Here is a 23,758-nt window from a genome sequence, read left to right as displayed (position 1 = left end):
GGAGTTGTTAATCTTTATATTAACATCGAATCAAAATGTGCAAGCACAGGTAGGCACATTAAATGAACCCCACAATCCAAACATTTAACAAAATGCATTTATTTTACATACAGAAAAATGTACACGATAAGCAGTAACATGACAGGAAAACAACGTACTTTACAACCCTTTGTAACTTTGTTTCAACTGAAAACCACTTCTGGTTATACTTTACAAAAGGTTCGCAAACACATCCTATAAAAACATTCTTATAAATAAAGCAAGTATTCGAATTCAAAATTAAATCCTAAATAAATAACCAATTGATACAAAAGGAGAAGTACAAGAAAGAAATTTGGAAGAGCACATTTTGGTTCCTATGTAGTGTTCAGCAGGGTAATAGGGACCAATAATGGTTGATTCAATAACGTTTCACAACTTACTACTATGAAACAAAACAATGTCTGTTGCTTCCAGCTGCAATACTTAATTTATTAACGATAATGTTGTAATGACTGAAGTAAAAGAAAAAGTATATATATACAGAGAGAAAAAAAAAAAACAGTAGTCTAGAAATGCAGCTTAGGTAAAAAAATATACATGCACCGTAAAAAAAATATCAAATCACAGTGCTTTTTGTCCTGAGTGTGTGAATGGAGAGGACTTCAACACAGTGCAAATATTTTTTTTCACAGCACAGGGTTCATCTCCCCGTCTCCTCCCCCTTGTCCTCTATGTCTCAGAAATGGAATGATATTTACATTTCTTCTGTTTTGGGAATTGTTCCACCAACATCTGGTGTGAATGCTCAGCAGTCTGTTACTTTAGTGAGAGTGAAAGAGACGAGCGTATCTCAGTGGTGGAAAAGAAGGAAAACAAAAAGAAGGGGAAAAAAACCTGATCGGAACACCTAGACATGAGGTTTATTTTGCTTTCCTCTACACTCTGGGTCGTTTGGGCGGAGGCGGGATCCGGTCGCCCAGGCCCAGCTTCTGGAGTTCGGTGTGGAAAAAGGCCTGGAGTCTCATGCCGGCTTTGGCCTCGTTGGTGGTGCGGGGGTTGTACTCCAAGCAGTTGGTGAACATCAACTCCACATCCTCAATGTACTCCGCTGTTCAGGGACAAGAGCAAACTTACATAAGAGCCTGTTAAGATGAACATGTGATGCTAAATTAAACGATCTTAGAGACTAACTGCCCTAAACAAATTAAATAGGATTCCAGTGTTACACTGAAATTGAATTACAGGAAGGGTTAAGCTGTATTTGTTTACTAAACAATGTGTGACCATTCATATATATATATATATATATATATATATATATATATATATATATATATATATATATATATATATATATATATATATATATATATATATATATATATAAAACACTTACAAGCAGTTTTATATTCACAGTTGTTGACTTTCTCCCTGATTATGCTCAAAGCAATTGGTTTTTTGATTATGTCATAGTAGTCTGGCACCTGCAAAATAAAACAAAAAAACAAAGTGAATTCTTTTCAACTTAACAGGACAATTAGCAGAACTATGGTCTGGACTGGACTACAGTGGTAGCAGTAGTCAGAAGTGGTAGTAGTATACATTTAAATGCAAACATAGTCAATGTCTTCCATCATGGGAGTGGTTAAATGTCTTCCATCATGGGAGTGGTTCCCGTATGACACTGGTTAAAACGCTAACCAGAGGATCTGTATGCTTTACCTGTGTCCTGGACACTAGCTTTTTAAAGGGCCAGCTGTCCTCATGCCTGACCAGGTCCACCGTCAGCTGCTCACAGGCAGACAGCTCATGGACCCCCAGGTTTCTGCCGGAGCTGCGGCGACTGGATGAGGAGGATGTCGACGATGGAGTCAACACCACTTTTGTTTTAGGGGACACCTCTGAAGGGGCAAAAAAAAAAAAAGAGGGTTAAAAAAGAAAACAATTGAAGACTGTAAGAGTAAAGACAGATGGGATAAAGTGGGAAGAGATGAAAACGGAATTATTTTTACATAATTTAAAAAAAAGTTAACAATGATCATTTTGATGTCAGGCATTGTGATGCCACTTTTACAAAGGCCAGGCACCTGTTGCAGGTCTTTTTTTGGCCTCCACCTGGACAGGGGCAGGGCTGCTGGTTTTACTGGAGGGGCCGTTGGTGGTCAGGATCTCCTGGCTCAGGCGGGAGCTGGTGCGACTGCCCGGCCGGGGAGGGGGCCTGCCGTTGGACACTGGGGTGGCTTTCTTCCCCGACCCCTTGGCGGCCCCTTTCCCAGCCGAGGCGTTCTGTTTCGGGGTGCTTTGCTGGCTACGGGGAGTGGAATGCACAGAGTCGTTCTGCTTGGCCGTAGATCGCCCCGATGATCGGCTCCCTTTTGTGGCGACAGGGAGTTTGACGGCATTCTTCTTGGGAGCACTACAGAGAGAGGTTTGAACTTGTAAAAATACATGTCTTAACCCACAATGTATGAAACGTTGTGAATGTAGCCAGAGGAAGATTACTACTTGATATGAGTTGATAAAGTAGTCAACTCTCAGTTCCTAAACATTGCTACAGTCCACAAAATTCCTAGAATGGAGAAAGCAGCAGATATGCATACATTTGCCATACATAATGCAAGTAGAGTGCACAGGGAACTGTGACTGATTTGATGATAAATAACATACATCTCCTCCTCAGATTCCTCTTCCTCAGATTCTTCCTCCTCCTCCTCAGACTCCTCCTCCTCATCTTCAGATTCCTCTTCCTCCTCCACCTTCTCTTCGGAGTCAATGGAGGAGCGTTGGCGGGAGTTGATGCGGTGGGAGCGCTGTTTGGGACGGCATTCGGGACAGAACCAGTCCTCTGAGGGAACGGCCTAGATGAGAACAAACGACAAAGCAGGGCTTTAGGTATGTACATGGGCATGTACGTGGCTAAAAGAGGCTTCAGAACCCATCAACTGGAAACGAATTTGAAAATGCGCAGTGAAATTTGGATTGGATTATAAAAGGAATCTGATGAGCTTTTTGAAATCAACATGCAGTTGAGTCAAGTTCAGTGCAAGATGATGCCAATTTGATATTTTTGAGGGAGACAAACGTTCAGATGTTTCCTTTAAAGTAAGAGCCCACACCTTGAGCTTGGGACGGACGCAGTGGATGTGGTGGCCGCGGTCGCAGCCGTCGCACAGCAGCATGTTCTCGGCGTCGCCCTTGCGCCGGCACACCTTGCAGCGTGCGTTGAGCAGTGACTTGGCCCAGACCACGCTGCGCTCCAGGGTGGACAGGTGCAGGAACACCTGTGAGAGGCTGGAGCAGGCCAGCAGCGACTCTCGCCACCGCTCCTGAATGGTCTTCACCTGACGGCCGCAATCACTGCCATCTAAACACAGAGGAGGGAGAGAGAGAGAGAGAGAGAGAAAGAAAGAGAAAGAGAGAGAGAGAGAGAAAAAAGATAAGTGTTTTCCCCATCACTGAGTGTTGACACAGATGTTCCTTCAGCTGCATTGAAAGCAGCACTGCAGATTGCAGATTCATGCTCAGCACAGCTCTTGAGCACAACCTATTTTTAGGAGTTTTGCCAACACATGAATTATTCAGATGCAAGATCATTCTTTTTCTCCTGCACAGAGAGATGCTGCCCAGATGCTGTCCCCAAACAAAGACTTCTGTGTACGTACCATCCTTCTCACTCGACTGATCGTCATCTTTCTTCTTGTCCTTTTTCTTTTTATCCTTTTGGTCCTTTTTCGAGTCATCATCGCCTGTCGAGAGAGGGAGAGGGAGAGGGAGAGGGAGAGAGAAAGCAGTCAGATAGGATGCCAAACGCTCTCAGCTGCTCCTAAAGCTCCTCGTTAGGGTCAAAATCCAATTATGCCGTAGCCTTTGCCAGCCTCCCCATTGTGTCTCCACAGAACTATAAAACCGCTATGAAGCAAATCTTCCATAATAGGGGGCATCGCCATGCTTCCCCTCCAATAACAGGATTATAAAACCGGAGGAGCATGACAGTAGGGGAAGAAAGAGACACTACAGGATCACAGGTTTGCACTTTTCAGCACTATGCAGTGACAGGTGTAGGCCTAAGGTGCCTGTCTTACCCAGCGGGGCCTTGAGGAACTTGCGCTCGATGCCCTGCAAGATCTGCGCCAGAGCCTGGGCCAGATAGTGCACGGTGTTATTGACGGGCTGCGGGGTGCTGGCGCTGGTGGAGGCTGTGCTGAGGGTCTCCGCCTTCAGCTCCTGGAGTCTGGGGGGAGAGGCCAGGATAATCAGACCATCAGTGGTATGATCAGGTCAAAATACAACACAACAGAATCCAATAGAACTCTGACCATTTATTTTCAACGGAGGTTTGGCTGACTAATTCAGCAGTGGTCGCCAATTCCAGCAGATGAAATTAGGGAATTCATGTGTTTACCATGTAAAACAAAGAATGCTTCAGTACACTACAAGACAACATCAAGTCTGTACTATTGAATTACCACTACATATGAATGTTATAAACTGAAATATGAACAGTTCACTCAGGTCATGGTCATTCAATTGAAAAGAAACTCATGGTGCTGCGGAGGTGTGACAGACTGATGGATGTGGGGATAGACTGTGGTGCTCATACCGGTCTTTAGCGCTGACTCTCATGTGTGGGTCGTCCAGCTCCATGGCCTCCACGTCTCCGTTTTCACTCTTGTCCGAGCCGTTCTCCCGGGGCTCCGAGGCCAGCAGCTCGTAGTTGCCACTCTCCAGGGCTTCCCTCCAGGCACTCCTCTCCATCACCTGCTCAGGCCGGGGGCAACACAACAAACCCCCAGGTCAAACACACCCCCAGATAAACAAAAAACACAACAAAGTTAACTGGAGGACTGCAGATTTCTTTCTTTTTTCACTCAAAACAGACATGTTTATTTCATTGCACCCTTACTTGCGCATGTCTGAGGTTTTCATTACACGGCAAGGAGTCATTACACAATGTTGTGAAACACACACCTACTGCACTTGGCCAATTAAAAGTTATCTGACTCTAGCAGTCACATGAGATTCATTTAACTTAAGTGTTGGTGGTTGATGGAAATTCATTTAACTACTCTCGACTGGGCCCTAATCTTTAGAACAATATGTATTATGTATTTAAAAAGGGACATAGCTTCCTTTATTTTTCATGTTTGCAAAGCGGTTTCCATCTCTTTTTGCACCCACACAGCAAAAGCGATGGAACACAGTCTGTACCTTAACGGCTCCTAGTGTGCCCTGGTAGATGCGGTCCTCAATGTCCAGCAGCAGGTCACGGAGACGGTTCTCCATGTGACGTTCAGCAGGGGCCGAGCTCTCTGAGGGGGCAGAGTTGCTCTTGACCTTCGTTGAGACAGCTTTTCCGTCAGTCTTATCTGAAAGGCAATACAATCATAAAGGCCCCTCCTAACAACGTAAGCAAGGCTGATTCATCAACCAACATCTCAGCAACGCATCAAAACTTAGATAAATCTCGATAGTTAAACAAACTGTATATTATGATGATTATGATAAATGTCGCTACAGTGAACCTGTGGGTTGAGATTGATCATGGCTCATAAATATCACAGTGTCGCAACCCAAACTCGCACCACTGAAAGATATATATTTGCCAATAAAATACTTGGGTTACTGTAGGAATAACAGTCAACAGCTCTATAAAATCACTGCCTACTGATTGTGATTTGTACAATCAAAAGCATTACTCCATGTGTATGATCTGAGCTTTAATCTTCTTAGTGCTACATGTTGGACTTCCAGATCCTAACAAGGGACACTCAAACTGCATAAAGAACATACATGTATTCCTTCCTGTTGTTCTCACCTGTGTAGTTGAGGCGTTGGCCCGTGGTGCCGTCCAGCAGCTGGGCGATGCGCTCCTTCTCCTGCTGCAGTGCCTCCTTCAGGCTGTTCTCCCGGTGGCCGCGCGGGTTCAGCGCCTCCAGCAGCTCCTCCACCTCTGCCATCGAGCTGTAGAAGGCCCACTGGTTGGGCCGGTTCACAGGGGGCCCGCAGCGGTGGGTCACAGCCTCGGCCTCCTCCTTGGGGGCTTTGGCCTCACCCTCCTCGCCCTTAGTCTTCACCTCGTCCGTTTCCATCTTCTCCTCTTGGGGCTGCTGCTGCTGCTCCTGCTCTTGTTGTTGTTGTTGTTTTTGGGAGCCTCCTGGGTCTCGGGCTCCGGCTTCTGGGGCAGCAGCATGTCCTCGGTGACGCCGAAGAAGTCGTCCTCCACGAAGAGCGCCCCGGTTGCGGGGAAGAGCCAGTAGCGGCGGTAGTAGCGGTCGCGGCCCAGCGGCAGGATGTAGGTGCAGGCGGCCGCCTTCTGGATGCGCTCCAGGAGCTCGCGCTCGCGCTGCTGCTGCTGCTGAAGCTCCTCCGGTGTCAGAGACTCCTTCTCACGCACCTCTGCCGCCTTCTCCTTGGAGCCTTTACCTGGGAGAGGGGAGAGGGAGGGACAGACCAGAGGCGAGACCAGAACTGTTAGGCAGCAATCACACAGACAAGCTGCAATGGTAGGTTTGCTTCCATCCTGCTAGCAAGCTTGGAGCAGAGCACAATATTCAATATTTGGCAGAACCCCAGAACACTTAATCATGACATTACAGGCACTCTAACTAAATGCATCAGGGTCTAAACATTATGGGAAGTCCAAATTCATAGAAAGACCATTGATCATTGTGAAGCACAAATGAAATGCCTTTGCAGTCTGATTTTGTATTACATTTTTCACTGGCAGTTGCAGTGTGACCTCCACCTGAGGCCAGACGTCTGAGGCCATTAAGTGGCAACAGCTAAAGGGTTCTTTACGGAGGTTATTTCTATATCGTGGTTTTATGTCCAAGGCGTACCTCCTTCAAAAAAGAAAATTCTACAATTATCCACTTAAACTCTTGCCAGTAGTCACCCATAAAAGGTTTGTTTTATCAGTGCAAGACTACATGTCTGAAACAGTGCAGAGCTCCTGGATAAAACCACACACACCACACACACACTTAACTTCCAAGGTACTTGAGGCAAATGTTAGGTGTGTATTTTTTTATTTTAAGTCACTGACAAATCACTAGTGGTGCTTTGAGTTTACATTTAGTAAATAAAAACATTTGATGTGAAAAATGTGATTAATCGGGTGAAGTGGTTCTGTTACTTAGGAGTCATCACTCAAGTGCAGATATGAGCCAAATCGCCAGCTTTACATATGCAGTGAACAGAAAACAGAACCTTTTTCCACTCTTCTTATTTTTGTTTTTCCCTTGGCCAATCAATGTCTGCTTGTTGCAGTTAAACACACAAAAACACACACACACACAGTCTCTACTGAACAAAGGGCAACTACTTGAAGCCATAAAGAGGGGCGTGTTCACAAACGCAACCTTGTGTTGTGACACCGGAGTATATCATCGGCTCAGTCAGTCTACCAGCACTGGAACTCACTGAGGTCTATACCTGACACCTCAGTGTACCTTGACCAAATGCTGCAGTAGACCCTCTCAGAGATCCAAGTTCAGAGGTGTATGTCTATAAAAGGTAAGGACTAGTGTTTAAGTCAGATACTAGTTGAACAGAGGATAAGGGATGAGGGAATGACACACAGAGGTTGGAGGGTGGGGTGATGGCCAGTTACCTTTCTTGGCCTTGCTGTTGGGGGTTGGCTCCTCCTCATCCTCAGTGTTCCCCTGCGCTTCCTGACTCTCTGTGCTCGTGTCCAGCTCCTCTCTGCAACACAAACAACAACAAAACAATCAAACACTGTGCATGGACAAAAATGGTCTTTGTTGTGCAGTCATATGGTATTAATAGTGTGATTCACTACACATATTCCATCTTTGTGCTCTGGGAGAGTACTAGCACTCAGCTTTGTGGATCAGTTTCCTAAGACATGGATTAAGCCAAGTTCTAGAATAATAGAGAACTTGATGAATGAAAATTTCCACTAAAAGACAGAACGCCAGCAGCCAACTTTAGGCTAGAGGGCCAGACAGAGTTAGCAGAGCGCAGAGAGTCGTACCCAGCAGCCTGTGTTCCGTTCTTGGCCTCCTCCTTCAGCTTCTCCCTCAGTTTCAGTTCTTGCTCCTTCAGTTTCTCCTCCTTGCGCTTGCGAACTCTGAGAACAGCCGCCATATAACAATTTTAATCCCACAAGTTCATGTTTACATGGAGTAAATATTAGTTAATACATCTGTTTGTGATATGAGTGTGTGCAATTATGTGATGTTTGCCATTTACTACAGCCCTGTTCTGCCACTCCAGCCGAGGTGTGTGTGTACACTATACATACCTCTCAGCGGCCTCCTCTCTCTCCCTGCGGTGCTGCTCAGCCTTGAGCTCGCGCAGTTCTTGCTTGGCCTGCCGCTGCTCATCTGCACTGTCCTCAATGAAGTCCCGCGTGGACACCAGCGTCAGCAGCTTCCCACACAGAGCGTGAAGGATCCTCAACTTCTCACCTGCAATACACACACACACTTTAGGACCTTCACTGATTAAATATATGCAAGTGTCCCTGCCTCAGGCCATTTACTGTAGAGCCATTGAGTCTGTGACTCATGTAGTGAGCCAAAACCATAATATAATCAATCTATTTGATGCAAGAGGACTGGGTGATCTGATTGTTTATGGATTAGTGATTGCATGACGGTGAGAGTGGGGCATGAAGCAGACCGCCATTATTAAAGCAAAGAAACACTACCAGTAGGCCTTAGGGAAGCTCTGCTCTGGCCAGCTGAGCCCCATACTAGATTACTTGACAAACTAAATTGAGGAACATCTTGCAAAAATAAATGCCTTTGATATAAAGTGAGTAGTTGGAAAGGCAACGCATAACATTCAGTTATTGAACCATTAATTTACTACAAGCTGACCACAAGGGGGGCTTGTGGAATTTTACTAGATTGCAATGAGGCTGATACATCACAATGGACTCAAAATGTGAAACAATGTCCTCACTTTAATAGTCGGGTGTTTAATTGGAGAGAAGTATAATTCTCAAAATTACTATTCTTGTTAGGGATGCACAATATCATCAGTACTGTACACCCAGTAACAGCACCTATCTACGAGGTCCTGTAGGGTTTCAGAAGCAGCATCATAGCAAATAAAAAAGATTTGTATATCGGTATCTGCCATCGGCCAAAATTAGTTGCCGAAAGTATCAGCAGAAATTCAATATGGTGCATTGCTAATTCTTTTTGAGAACATGGGCTCATTTCCAAAGGTAAAAGTTCAGTCTGGTGTTCGGAGCAGGCCAAAGTTGAACCCTCCGGCCCCCTAACCCAAGGATGACCGCTCAGCACTGGCTCCAGGCTTACCGGGCAGCAGGTCGTAGACGGCGGTGCAGGCCAGCCGCTTGACCAGGCCTGGGTTGGAGAGACGCAGTTCCACGCAGGGGTCGTCGGTGGAGGCGAAGCCGCCCTGCTTCTGGTAGCGGAACTTGGCGTTGGTGGAGCTGCAGTCGGCCCCCGAGGCCAGGATGTGGAGGCGGAGGATCTCCGTCAGGGTGCAGCTGTCCAGATCTAACTGCTTCAGACTGCAGCCTGGGGTGGGGGGGGGGGGGGGGGAGAGGGACGATGGGAAGAAAGAATAGAAAGAAAGAGAGATAGATCAGAGAATGGACAGAGTAAGGAAGAACTGAGAGGAAGTAGGGGGGGCAGAGGGGGACAGAGAAGGAGCACGGTAGAGAAACATGCAACACAGGGAAATGAACAAATCAAAAAGGAAAACAGGACGTTGAGAGTGGGGTGAAGAAAAGGAGGGTAAACAGAGAGGAAGAGAGAAAGATGAAAACAACGGCAGCTGTGCACAGACACTCTGTTGCGACGACTTCTATTCTCAGCCAGGTCCATTTTCGGCCCCTCGGATGGCATTTTCCTTCACAAGAAAATTAGCCTATTAGCCTCACAAACACTTGACGCGTCACACGTCTTACCCTGGTGAAGCTGAGGCCAGGCCGCAGCCAGGGCAGCCACTGCAGTGATGGCCGACTGCGTGGGGTCTGCGTCATCGTCCAGGGCCTCGCTCAAATCTGCAACCAAACACACAGAACTTTAATACTTCTGATTATTTATTTATTAATTTATAAGAATTAGCTGTTAGTTTAAAACACTCTTGCACTTAATGGAGGCAACATGTATGTACAGTATGGCCTCCGCTGCTTCAAAATGTATATTTATATAATTTTTCTGCTTCATGGACAGACATCTCTTAGTTATGACAGATCGACAGACCATACATTATATATACATACATCAATATGATCTGTAATAAAATATGCTAGCCAATACTAAAAGGAATAAATGACAAAATGTACAAACACTAAAACACCACTTAAGCCAGTGTACCTCAATCTCAAACTATTCCCAGGCTGCGCAACTCAAAAGAGGAGGATGGTTCATTTTTCAACACACAGATAAATATGCCTCAAGTCATAAATTTCACTCACTGATGAGACCTGAGGGAAACAAGGGCCTATGGAATGTGTAAACACTAGCAGGCTGTACGTCATGACTGAGTCACACTGAGTCATACTGAGAACGTGAAGTCATTCTTTCAATTTCTTTCCTACCACCTGGGTGGAATGTGACTGGAAGTTGTGGAAAGTTACAGGAAGCTACTTCAGTGCAAAACCAAGTCTGATACTCTAAGCAAACAAGACCTGGCAGACACTTGAAGCGCATTAAAAGAGCCCTACTGCATAAAAAAAAAGAGAGGTGGAGATTCTCTAGAGCCTTTGATTTTTTTTTGCCGTGGAACACCCTTATTCAAGAAACACTCCCAAAAGAAGTGCTTCTACCATCTAAACATTTGCAAAACCCATTATATCTGACATAAGCTCTCCTAAGGACTGAAACAGGGTGGTGGGACAAGGCTTGGCGTCCTGGTACATGGTGGGCAGTCTCAACTTTAGAGATTTATTGCTATAGAGGCTGAGGTGGTGCGGCTGGCTTTCCCAGTCAGTTTCATAGAAAACCCAGAGGCTAGTATTTCCTCTGCCTATGGGAAGTAAAATGAGCCTGGTTCTGCAAGTCATCCCCTGCCCTGGCATGACCTCCTGACCTTTGGTGTCGGCCTCAGCAACTTGGTCCCGTGCCACCTCCTCCTGCTCCTCTGCCAGCGCTTGGAAGATGGCCGACAGGAAGAAGAAAAGCAGCTCGCACAGTGGGCCCTCTGGATCACAGCCCACCAGCGCCTCCTCCAGGATCTCTGTGGTAGCACACACACAGGTCAATAAAAACAGAAGCAAGATGCAGAGCTGTCTACAGATAAGAGGACAAACATACAGATAAAACCAAACCTTAAACACAGCATATCACCACAATCTAATAACAGGGTTCCTACACATTTTCCATTTCAGAATTTTATACTTTTTCCATATAAATTTCCAAACTTCCTAGTAGATTTTTCTGACCATATTCTCCTCATTGCGGCCACATCTGGTTTGGGATAACTCGGTGAAAACAAACGTATGGACAATATTCACAGTGCCATCTCAGTTTCTCTTCCCTTCCCCAGAGGCAGTACTGTGGAGATTAAGAGAGGTGAGTGGCGAGTCTCACCCAGCGAGATGCCCTCTGGGAACTCGTCCTTGAGGTCAAAGAGCTCCCCGAAGGCCTGCAGGAACTCCAGCACCATCAGGGCGTCTCCGAACAGCTCTGCTGGCAAACGCGTCTTCACTGGGACAGGAGCTGGCAACTCCTGAGAGAGCATCAGTGCACAAATAATATTTCAGTTTCACTCAACATAGCCTCCACTTTAAGCTGAGACGACCTCACCCAACAAACCTAAGGTGATAATCACTAAACTATGCCACTACACTGCTGCATTATTGCTTGTGTACCATACATGATATGACTGAACGGTAATTTGTAGGAATTCTTATTAGTAGGAATTTTAAATGTCTTTAATTAATTAATTAATTAATTAATTAATTAATTAATTAATTAATTAATGGCCTCTCAGTGCATGTTGTTGATCATTCAATGGCAGTTGATTGTTAAAAATGTAGGCACATAAGGAAAATACATGCAAAGTACAATAACTTAATACTCCATTTAATCTCCTACGCCATCCTAAAACACAAATTTGACAGGGCAGCATGCAGATATCAAGGTATGTATTACACTAGTTTTGCATACTAACCACCTCTCAAGAATACACACAAATTTAATTATGAAAAGGAAAGTCTGTTTTTAGTACTATGGTACAAAGTGCTTGACTACAATCTACAGACTGACATTGTTTTTAAAATAATGTGTAATGTCCAGGCTGCAGAAAACATCATGTTGTTCCCCATGATGGGCAGTCTGAACTTTTCTAGTGCAATACTTTTGCTTTGCTGTGACAGCTGACTGTCTGTGTATCTGTGTGTGTGTGTGTTCTGACCTTGAGGTCCTCACACTCCATGTCCTCCCTGGGTTTGTTCCACAGCTTCAGACGCTCTGCATATTTTTTCTTCTCCTCTCGCAGTTTCTCTCGCTCCTGAAGCCAGAGGGGTTTGAAAACAAAAATTAGCCTCTAATCAAATGCCTCACAACAGGCTTATTTCTGAGAACATTTTCTGTGCCTGACGTTATTACAAATCTTTAACACCGCATAATGATCTATTTTAAAATCTTAAATGGCCTGGCTCTATCCTGAATTCAGGCACTGTACATGAGAACTTTAAGCCCTGCATTTGATAAAACATTCTCATTTTAAGCTGTAAAATGCACATTTACAAGGTGTGTTTCTATTAGTCTATTAAAGAATAATATGTAAATAATATTACTCAATTAAAACACACATTACATGAGTAAAGAACAACTATTTCATACAAGTTCTCTAGTAGATTGAGAAGTTGCTCTTAACATTTAGAATTAGAACTACTGTACACATTCTCTTGTGCAATTAGGTGTCGCCACCAACGTCATAAACGCAAATTTCCGAATGTGCGCCATCTTGGGAGTATAGAATATTATTGCTGGTAGCTGTGCTCCATAGGGCAGCATTATATAGATGAAGATCATTTAAATATACTTTCCCAACTATATATATTTGTTGGTTATAAGAATGAATAGGCCTACAAGACACACAGATGCTGCCTGTTGCTGTGATGCCGTCTTGATTTGGTGGACAGTATGCTACAATCCACAGGCTACTAAGCTGTCTTCATAAGGTACCTAAACGTAAATCAGACTTGCCAGACTTTCATTTGAAACTGTCTCTTACTGGAGTAGAAGTAATCGACATCACAGGTGGAGACGTGCTTTATAGCCAACTGTAAGCCAAAGGCATAGTTTACTATTAGAAAAGTTTGCAAGTTGCCATCGGTTGATGCGAAGTAAAGTAAAAGTGTGGCACACTGTGGCCACTGGCTAGCACGGGATGCTGATAAATTAGCTCTAACAACAATTTCGAAACACGCATAGACTACTTATTGTGTTCATTTCAGCCAGTTGTGGTTTATGTTACAATTAGATTTACAAGTTTGGCATCCTGTAGCCTAGTCAATAGTTTTGTACACCATGGATGTGAAAGTTTGCTCTCCTTGATAATGAATAATCTGTAAAACTGCACATCTTTATTTTGTCTAGACTATTATGGCAACTGTGTAGGCCTATGACTGGGTTATTTTTTTTTAATCAAAGAAAGTATTACTAATACAGAAGTTACCAGTATACTAAACCAGAAACTGACATTCTAATAGGGTTTACATTACGTTCTCTTTTGCATACTTCCAACATGGCCGCCACCCACTTTATGAGGTGGCGACACCTAATAACATTCTCCTGCTGGTGCACCAATAGGCCAACACTTCACCTTCTCTTTCTCTATCTTCATTCTTTCTTTCTCCTCTTTCCTCTTCTGGCGTTCTTCCTCAATTATCTTCTTGATCTCCTCCCTCTTTCTCTCACGGTCTTCCTTTTCTTTCTTCTTGGCTTCCCACAGGTCTTCTCGCTCCTTCTTCATTCTGGCCTTCTCTTGGGCTAAGGAGGACAACATTCAGTTAAACCAAAGACTTCCTGGTTTTTGGGTAGTGAACTTTTCCATCTCTCCAGCAACTGGAACCCAAAGACTTCAGAACAGAGTTGAGGCAGAGACTTTCTAATTAGGAGACACAGCACTCAAAAAAATCCTCCATAGAAATGCATGGGGTTAATTTGTAACGCCAATATGGCATTTGTCTAATTTGTTTACACATATCACAGCCCTTCCGAGGCAAAACGTTGACATGTGAATACATTGAGCCAATCATGTACTGTGTTGTGAATACATTGAGCCAATAATGTGGTGTGTTGTGAAGACATCGTGCCAATCATGTGTTGTGATCTCGCCGCTGGAGCAAGATTGGTGTATTTTGAGAACAATAAAAAGCTGACAGCCAATCAGAAGCCATCACAATCATTAATATGAGAGACTTTCCTTATCGTTGGTCAGTGTAGATGCTTTTATTGTTATAGTTATTGTTCCTGGTGTGAACAGCCCTTTACACTCCAGTTGGAATTGCACATGATATTTTGATATTTGCATTGCACACTCAATAGTCTAGACATGCCGTTATGCCTGCAGAGGCCTTCATTTGTTGATAAGGGCCTGTGTCCACCAATCACGTTTCTTACACTGATAGTGCCCTCAACCTCATTTTCAGAGCGCTTCAGTCAAGTGTTTATTGTTTCTTGGTTACAAAGTTTTGATTGGTCATTGAGAAAATGACATTGACGAACCCAGGGCCGTTCAGCGGCTGTCAGCGATCTGAGCGCCGTCAGCGCCGAGGTCTTTTTTTCCACCAAGGGTGCGGAGCGCTGTGAGCTCTGAACTTCATAGGATTTGTATAGAAAATAGCCGCCACCGGCGTAAAAGACCCGATTGGTGGACACAGGCTCTAAAGGAGCAGCTCCTACCCATGCCGGCCATTTCCTCTCTCTGCTGCATGATCCTGAGCTTCTCCTCGGCTGCTCGCATCATGTCCTGACTCTCCGTTGCAAAGTTCACCTGCAGGTAATCACAACCACAGTCAATCTAAAACCATCAAGACTCCTGACAGATGCAACAAATCACTCAGGAGAAAAATTGCAATCCTGAATCTAAAGACTGGAGAAGTCAGGTTATTATATTTATTGACTTGACAAATTATGCCAGAAAACAACAGACCCCAAAACAACTGAATTGAACACCAGGTTCTCACCTGCCCGGGTGAAGCATCATTTGGACGCCGTCCCCGGCTCTTTCCAGGTGGACTGAAGACAAACACTGGAGGCTCGTCGGGGAAGATCTGAGAGAAATTCTGTTCTGACAACTTATAATGTGCCACAGTGGACGCCTGCAAATAAGACAACATTTCAGGTTAACTGCCAATGAATTTTGTCTGGCACGCAGGTGCCATCAATATTGTATTAATTAAAGTGTAAGTCCCCCCTTAGCACTGGGCCTAAAGGGCCATTCACACCAGAAATGATGACTATAAAGACAACTATAACTAGACCTAGAACGATAAAAGCATCCATAATGACCAGTGATAAGGAAAGTCTCTCCTTGTGTAGTTGAATGTGACTGCTAAATTCGATGGATTATGATTGGCTGTAAGCTTTTTATCGTTCTCAAAATCACTGATCCCCAACAATATTGTTCTTCAGGTCATTGTCGTTATAGTTTATGCGTGGATTTCGTCGTTCATATTAGCTAGAGTGATCATTTTTGGTGTTATAGTTATCGTTCTTGGTGTGAATGGCCCTTAACTCAAAAATACCAATGTGTAGGTTCATTGAATGCCAAGCTGTTTTCGGAAGCTTTGTCCTAGAGTGCCAGCAATCTAGACCATTGTTGATGATTTTTGTACAGCCACAGCAAATTCTGTGTTACAGCTATGAACACATACAATGGCTCGTTTAAATGGTGAGACTTTAAGCTCTCAGTGGGTGCAAACCGTGTATTGCTACACGCCTCTGTTCCTGAGAAATCCCAAGCTAAACAGTGGCTAGTTTTCATCAAAATGGCTGTTTTTTTTCTAGAAATGGAGATATAACGTCTTTCATGAAATATGAAGTGTTGCCTGTAAACTTTCCGGGAAGTGATCAGCGAGACCTGGCGAGACTGCCACCTAGTGATAGACCCACGAAAATGGCCTGGTTTTGAGTTGACGTGCATGCGTCACTGATTGGACCCAAAGCGGCAACCGAGCTATGATAAAATGATTGTGCGTTTTCATGAGTTTTCAATCGTCATATATTTCATTTACATTTATCACAGAGTTCCCAAATATAAGGTGTGTTAGAGTGTCTAGTTTCGTCATTTTTTTAAAAAAAAGCTAAAAACGTAATATTACGTTTTTGGCACTCAATGAGTTAATGGGTGGCCAAACAGTCAAACCTACCTTCAGCCGTACAACTCCATTCTGGGGTTCACAGTGCTGCTTCAACAGAAGCTTCAGTCGGTCTCTGGTGAAGACGTTCTTTTTACGGCTACACAGTGGAGAAAAAAAATCACAAGACAGAACATCATGCAGGGCTGGATTTGCATCAATAATAATTCAATATAATAAAGAATGGCGGGATGTTAAAAAGGAAAGGACAAATGAAATATACAGAGGACTCTGTGAGGCCTTACCAAAGCTGTGCGACTTTGACGAGTTGGGTTTCGCCATTCTCCGCTTTGACGAGGCGAATTTTGTATTTGAACACAGATGGGTTCAGGGAAGACTTCTTTCTGCTTTTAGGATTGACAAATCATTACGGATGGTCACACAAAAGGGGTGGAAAAAGATGGATTGTACAAATGTTCATCTATTGATATCAACCAACCCATTAGGCGTCGTTTTCGGGGTCTTGGGAGAGACTGGTGTAGTGTCTTCATCACTGTCGCTGATGATAATGGAGTCACTCTCTACGTGGTTCGGAGTGTGCCCATTCAGAGCACCGTTAGAATGGGGAGAAATTACCTCCAGCACCTGACAGGGATGCCTATGGGGACACAGAACGGGGCTTTTAGGCCTGAGATACTGTTACATAAGTCAGGGCTCTACACTAACATTTTTTTCCAGGAGCACTTGTGCGCCCAAGTTAAAAAATTTAGGAGCACAGACAAAAATCTGGGGGCACAGTCAGTTCTGTACTTAACTTACACATAATGTAACTTTACACTGCAGCTAACAGTTAAACATGCCAATGCAGCAATTACGAAGATTAAGAATGACTGACAACATTTACAGGAAACAAGATTTTAAAGAACATCAGTGCCTACTTTATTTTCAGTCCGTCCTATTTTTCTACATTTTGTTAATGTAAAATAATATAATGCATTGCCATATTTGCATATAGCCTGTATGAAGTACGCTATCCTGCCAAATGTAGGTCCTTAGGCCAATTTATTTATTTGTGAATCCACCTATAGCTAATCCAAATATCCCAATGGTGACCTATCTGACTGCATACTGCCCAATACTAGCCTACTACTAAAACCGTGAATTTTCTTTTCAACAAAACCCAACATAAGTCTAATCAATGATATTTCAAATAAATATAAATATCTGCACTGATGGAGGCAGTAGGCAGATGGTAGGCCTATGCTTACTTTTGTTTTGCACTTCAGCTTGTATTCGGTGTAAAACAAACAAGCATGCATCGAAGCCTGGAGTTGTCTGTAGCGTTCTACTTTTGAATAAAAAACGGGAGTATTACGGGGAGGCTACTTTTTGTGCCTGTTAAGCTACAGCTATATTTTGCATATTGCAGCCAATGTCAACTGGGCTAAAAGGCATGTTACCTTTTCCTTCTCTCACTGCATTCTTAGAATCTCATCCTGTTCCTCATATATCCGATGAATTGAAGAAATTAGTTCGACTGCATCTTGGCTGGCTAGTCTAACTTTCCGCTTTTTCAACGCACCCTTAAATTTTATAGAAGCAACTAGCGAGTCACAACGCGAAACTGCTAACATTGATGGGAGGTGTAGTTTTTATGCTATATTGGCGACGTGATTTTATGGTTCGCACCAGTAATGTTTCGCGATGTTGCGGTGTATTTGAGTACTCGACAATGTAGACCAACATTGACTTGGCTAGAAGTCATTCGCACCAGTGCGCCTAAATATTTTTTTGCACTCGCACGCAATTATTTTTACTCGCATGTGCGAGTGAAATGGGCGCACTGTAGAGCCCTGATAAGCACTACCATATCAATGCATAATGGCAGAGCAGTCTTGGAAAAAATCTGGGTTTTCATAACAAATGATATAAGGTCCAAGGTTAGATCTCAAACACCAGCCCTGGAAATAATCCAAGGACAAGCATTTACATCAAACTCAACACTCAAAGAAGTTCATACAGAAGAGGCACTTCGAAGTAGGGCTTCAACTAATGATTATTTTCATAGTTGATTAATCTGTTGACTATTTTCTCTATTAATTGATTAGCTGTGATTGATAAAATGATCAAAAATGTTGATTAGTGTTTCCCAAAACCCAACATTATGTCCTCAAATGTCTTGTTTTGTTCACATGCCAAAGACATTTAGATTACTGTAATAGAGAAGTAAGATGAAGAATATTCAAGTTTAAGAGCCTTAATTCAGAGCATTTTAGGCATCTTAAAAATGATACAAATCCATTTATCAACTAGGTCTACAGAAATAACTGGCAATTTATTTAGAAGTTGACAATCAAATAATGAATTAAATGTTGCAGCCCTATTTCAAACACAATTTTAATCTGTTATAACTTACACCTTATATCTTAATACTTCACTGTGGCGATACGATTCAAAGCGGTCATCACCACATTTGTTTGAAATAGAAATTCCAGTAAAAAAAGTTTTTCATACTAGCCTATTACATGGTCATGCTAGAACAAGAGATCCAGATAATATGGGTTTTTCATAGTATTAGCTGAATGTATCCTACTACAATCCAAAGTACCCATGAAACAGAAACACTGTTGTATCCCATAGATACAGTGAGCGTATCCGAATCCCACAAGTAACGGCCTTCTCAAACTGACACCAGAGACAATGGGAACAAAGCTCACTTTTGACCACTGGGGTGTGAAATCGCTAATGATCACCTCCCACAAAAGCAGCCACCTGTTCGCACTCAGGTGCGGCAGGCATGGCCGCCATCACCTACGCAACGCGTGAGAAGCTCCGCTTTCCATCACCCCCCCAGGCACGCACAAACACAGAGTGACACACCCCAAATCTGCCCGGCAGTCTCCTCCCCCCCCCCCCCCAATCAGGCACGCACAAACACAGAGTGACACACCCCAAATCTGCCCGGCAGTCCCCCACTGCCCCAAAACGATCCCATCTCCCCTGCTGCGGCACAGTCGTGCCTGCTGTCTGCCTGACACAGTTCAGCCCCTGATGATGTGATGTCTGGGACTACTCCTTGTGCTGGGGGCTGGCCAATCAGAGTGCCCGCTTTGGCTCCACCCACAGCCTTGTGTTATCTCCAAATGGCAAGGTCAGCTCATGATGGCTGCCTCTGATCTGCTGCTTTGGGCAGGAAGGAGGGGAGTCCCGGTATGGACTCGCTTGTTAATTAATTTGGTGGAAGTCTTCGCCCAGCTGTGTGTCCTCGGCTGGTGATTAAGACATGTGGAGCTCTTGTCTTTCTCTCCCTCGCTCTCTTTCTTTGGCTGATAAGTTCGAGCTGTGGAAGGTGGAACAACTCCAGTCCAGTATGCGCAATTCAAGGCTTGTAGCTGGCTTGCGAATACAGGAGTTTTGTCTCAGGGAAACATGCAGGCACTTGACACACCCATCCCTATCTCTACACTTCTCCCCCAAATTGCTCAACGGCCCCACTTTATCCAAGACGTAACTGCAAAGAGGTTGTTGTTTTATGCCGAGACATTTCTGCAAGAATCAGCAAGAAATGACAATTCCAGAGACAATGCCTCTCTGTAAGTCAGGAAACTATATTCTGAGCACATTTGATTGTACAATGAAAGAAATAATTGCTTTGCTGAAATGTGAGTGATACATTAATGTAGGCCAAGCCTATATCAAGTCGATACATCTTCAAAAAGATGATGACACACAGGCAGATAAATATTTCCACTCATATTTGCAGACAAATATTGCACTCTTGAAAACTATCCTGTTTATACATACAATGAACTCTTCCATAACAGACCTGAAGTTGAGGAATAATACTAATTGCTTAACAGTTTAGTTCCTTTCAGTTATTTTTGTCCTCCATTTAACTAAAGTACATCCCCACAACTTTGGCAAAGGCAACAGACATATGGCTTTAACATAATTACAAGTCTAAAGAGAAAATTACTGAATCAGCACTTCTACTGTTGATGGGTGGCAACATGGCATGAACACAACACACACATACAAAAACAGTCACTCCATAAATCAATAATAAAACACACACACCAACAATAACAGCAACAAAAATGACACGACCACCCTCCACAAACACATTTTCTTATTCACACTACTTAGGACAGACACATCCATACACCTCAACACATATATTGTGATAATGGGGGCAAATATTAAAAACACAAACACACTCACAAACCAACACACATCACAATCCACACCAACCTGGCTCCTGAGCGGGCCACCATGTCCACCATCTCTCCCGGGAAGAAGCGCTCCTTGACGTAGGAGTAGACGTCATCGCAGACCTCATGCAGGCGTGTGCGGTGTGTGAGAGCGGTGAGGTGCAGCAGGGGCACCACCAGGCTGCTGGGGAAGTTCTGTAGACTCTGCCTGGCCCTCCGTTCACTGTCCAGGGCCTCCTGGTAGGTCAGGCCAGGCTTGCCCGTCACGGCGCAGCTCCACACTAAGCTGTTACACAGGATGGTCCTCTCAAAGAATTCACTGCAAGACATACACAAACATCAATGAGTTAACATAATGAGGTTGAGTTGTAAGGGGGAGACCACCATGATGTGTTCAAATCACGTGTTATTAGAGAGCAAACACTGTCCCAGCATCAATCTTCAGTGCTCAAATTACAAAAATGACATAAAAAAACAGTATAAAACCAAAGTTGAAGAATGTAACCAATTTGTACATTAATACAATTTCTGAGATATTAAAAATGTATTCAGTTTTGATCTATTAGTTCAAAGGAAGAAGCAGGACAAAATTATCATGAACCAACCTCTTCCCTACACTTCATGAATCATTCCCACCATCTTTACATTCGACATAGATTTAAGGCTCACAGTCATTATCCCAACTGGCCTTGAAGAAAAGTTGAGGAGAAAAAAAAAACGTCTGAGATTGTACCATATTCTGTGGATGCATGAGGAAAAGCAACATGCCTTTGTTTTGGATCAGGGGCATCTGATAGGCTTAGGACCACGTTGAAAAACGTAACTGCTTTTAGGAGAACGCCAGCCTCCATCAAGGTTCTGAGTTCGGGTCGGTGAAGAGAGGCTGAGCACTACCAAAGTGTGTTGTTCAACATGTTAGAAAGTCATCAACGGCCAGCTCGTTGTCAATAGGAGTAATGTACAGAAACTTTCAAGACCACTAGTTATATCGCTTAACTCTGTGCCAGTGAAACCTCTACTACTGACACGACTTTCGCCAGACGTCACTAACGAATTAATTTTGCATGGAGTATGACTGACACAGACACAATGGCCTTAGCAAGCTACCACGTTTCTCACAACATCCTGCCCGGAGCTTAGCTAACTTCGTTAATCGACATTCAACGTTACGGTTAGCGAGGGCTGATAACGTTAGCTTGCATCTCGGCTCCTTATGTTATGATCCAAGATCGAAACAGAAAACTCTTACAAGAAACACAAAATCGTTACTCTAAAATTTACAAAATAAGTTGTTTGCATTGGTTAACTTAACGATAATCTGTTAACGAGTTAGCAATAGCTCCATACTAGCCATTCAAGGCCTCATGTTGAGTTCTGAGTTGTTGGGCTAGCTAGTTTAATCGCAGCTACCATAGCCAACCAGCTAGCGACTTAACGTCGTGTTACACCTGCTACAACAACCAACGATAATGAGAATATGGTTATACAAGCATGTTTGCCAGATATCAAACTCATAACTTTAAATTAAATACTGGCAATATAAATAACAAAACTTATCGTGCCACACAATGAGTTGATAACCATAAATGAAACTTTGTTTCGGGGGTCACATCTCCGACTGTCACTTCTGTTGTTCTCCAGGACAGTTTCCATTTGGTGTCTAGCAAGTTTAGCTTACATCAACCAATAATAAAGAAAATATCGTCTTACTCATAAGTTCTGAAGATTTCATGTGTGACTTTACAAAGGAAAACTTCTTCCTCTGGCTTTAGATCAACTGGAGGTTTCTGTCGGATGAACGGCTTTTTGTGAAGAAGCGGCATCTTTCTTTATCACTTCGTGTCCTCTGGTCTGTCCTCTTCGGGACTTTCAAAAAAAGGAGGGAAAAGGAAGTCAGAAGTGTTTATTTCAAGGACAATATTCCGTCATTAAACACTACAGTTAACCATGTTGATGGATGAAAGACAGCGATCTCTAATGTGCGGAATGAAAGTGATAATTTACGAGAATTTTCAAGAGGAAATCCAGCCTTTGTTAGTGACACACGCTTCCCAGTCCCACTCAGTCATACACAAAAGTGACGTTAGCTAGCTAAATCCAGCCCACATGAAATGTGCTCAGAGACCCACTTTCGCGGTTTATCATTTATTCGTTAATAATATAATCTCCCAAGGGGTTATATCAATTAGATATAAAACGATATTTCACCTATTTACCAGTTGTATGGAGAAAAGATAATCCGCTTCAGAGAAAAAACACGAAACTCCACGGTTTGCCCCACTTCTCCAAGCGGGCTGAGCGTGACGACAAGTTTTGATCCGCTCTAGTTCACTGATGAGGAAGCGCGTAGGGGCGGTGTTTGCCATAGTACAAGCCTATCCTTCTACTGGTTCGTCATCCCGCCACTCGTGGGCTTGACCAATTATGTTTGCGTAAATTGCATAGTTAAGGATCAAAGGCCTGGAACTGGGGATTTCACAAACTACATAGCAAGCAGCATCAGACGTAACGGTGTGGCTAATAAACCTGAAAGTGCTAACTCAAAAACTGCACTTGCTTAAATATCACTCTCATTCACACGTATGTGTGTGTGTGTGTGTGCCCACTGGCGCTTTTATGCAGGGGCTTACCTGGGCTTCAGCCCAGGGGCCTCGACCAATGAGGGGCCTCCTAATAATAATAATGATCATCAATAATATTAAACGGCCGTGTCCGTATTCGCGGCGTCAGTCATAGCCTACTCTGGAGCTAGCCTAATTGAGCACATCGCACTGCTCTACAATGACATCCATGCAGAGGCCCCCTTTGTCTTCTCTTCTAAAGTGTAATAAAACTTAATAAATTCCAAAGGGTGTGTAGAGGAGCTAGAGGAGAGGCTGAAACTGACTGACAAACTTACAAACTCTGGAGATAACTGGGTAGGCTAGGATTGAAGCAACGATAAACGAATGACGTGGATTCCTGTAACTGTCCATGAAAACAGCGGGTAAATATCGTAGCAAATAGCCTGGCAATGAAAGGGCTTTAAAAGCATGTATTTCACTTGTCTCACTGGAGTGAACGCAGAACATGGGCTGTTGCGGAAAGAAATGAATTAGTGATCAGCATCTCCGTTCACCAAAAGCTAAGTTTGTGCTAACCCACTCGCACAAATAATAGCCTATGTTATGTGTTCTCCATTGTTAACGTGAGATGTCTCTCCATATAGTGATAATGCATAGGGTAGCCAATGTTCACGTCACATGAGCCAGCTGCTTGTTGTGTAGGCTAAAAGTATTTATGTCCCTCTCAAGCTGCGTTAAAATGG

The 23,758-nt window shown here is 43.6% G+C and overlaps 1 protein-coding gene across 1 annotated transcript; it reads right to left on the bottom strand.

The window, feature by feature from the left end:
• Positions 1–83: 83 nt before the first annotated feature.
• Positions 84–22,790, bottom strand: baz1a (bromodomain adjacent to zinc finger domain, 1A). The gene is made up of 29 exons (XM_048227929.1): positions 22,668–22,790; positions 22,162–22,317; positions 20,492–20,770; positions 16,740–16,898; positions 16,546–16,647; positions 16,313–16,400; positions 15,128–15,262; positions 14,844–14,934; positions 13,762–13,928; positions 12,346–12,441; positions 11,520–11,658; positions 11,020–11,166; positions 9,893–9,988; positions 9,276–9,500; positions 8,249–8,414; positions 7,979–8,074; positions 7,595–7,686; positions 6,134–6,405; positions 5,798–6,092; positions 5,191–5,348; positions 4,583–4,740; positions 4,065–4,213; positions 3,645–3,728; positions 3,099–3,346; positions 2,650–2,840; positions 2,070–2,398; positions 1,705–1,883; positions 1,379–1,466; positions 84–1,090 (listed from the first exon to the last, which is right to left on the bottom strand). Exons 2-29 carry the CDS (start codon positions 22,272–22,274, stop codon positions 918–920), a joined length of 4,515 nt encoding a protein of 1,504 aa, XP_048083886.1. The 5' UTR covers positions 22,275–22,317; positions 22,668–22,790; the 3' UTR covers positions 84–917.
• Between the last annotated feature and the right edge of the window lie 968 nt (positions 22,791–23,758).

Source organism: Alosa alosa, chromosome 19, assembly GCF_017589495.1.
Source record: "Alosa alosa isolate M-15738 ecotype Scorff River chromosome 19, AALO_Geno_1.1, whole genome shotgun sequence".
NCBI classification, from domain to species: domain Eukaryota; kingdom Metazoa; phylum Chordata; class Actinopteri; order Clupeiformes; family Clupeidae; genus Alosa; species Alosa alosa.
Note: the sequence above shows the minus strand (reverse complement) of the source record. Positions and strands in the feature narration are given on the sequence as shown.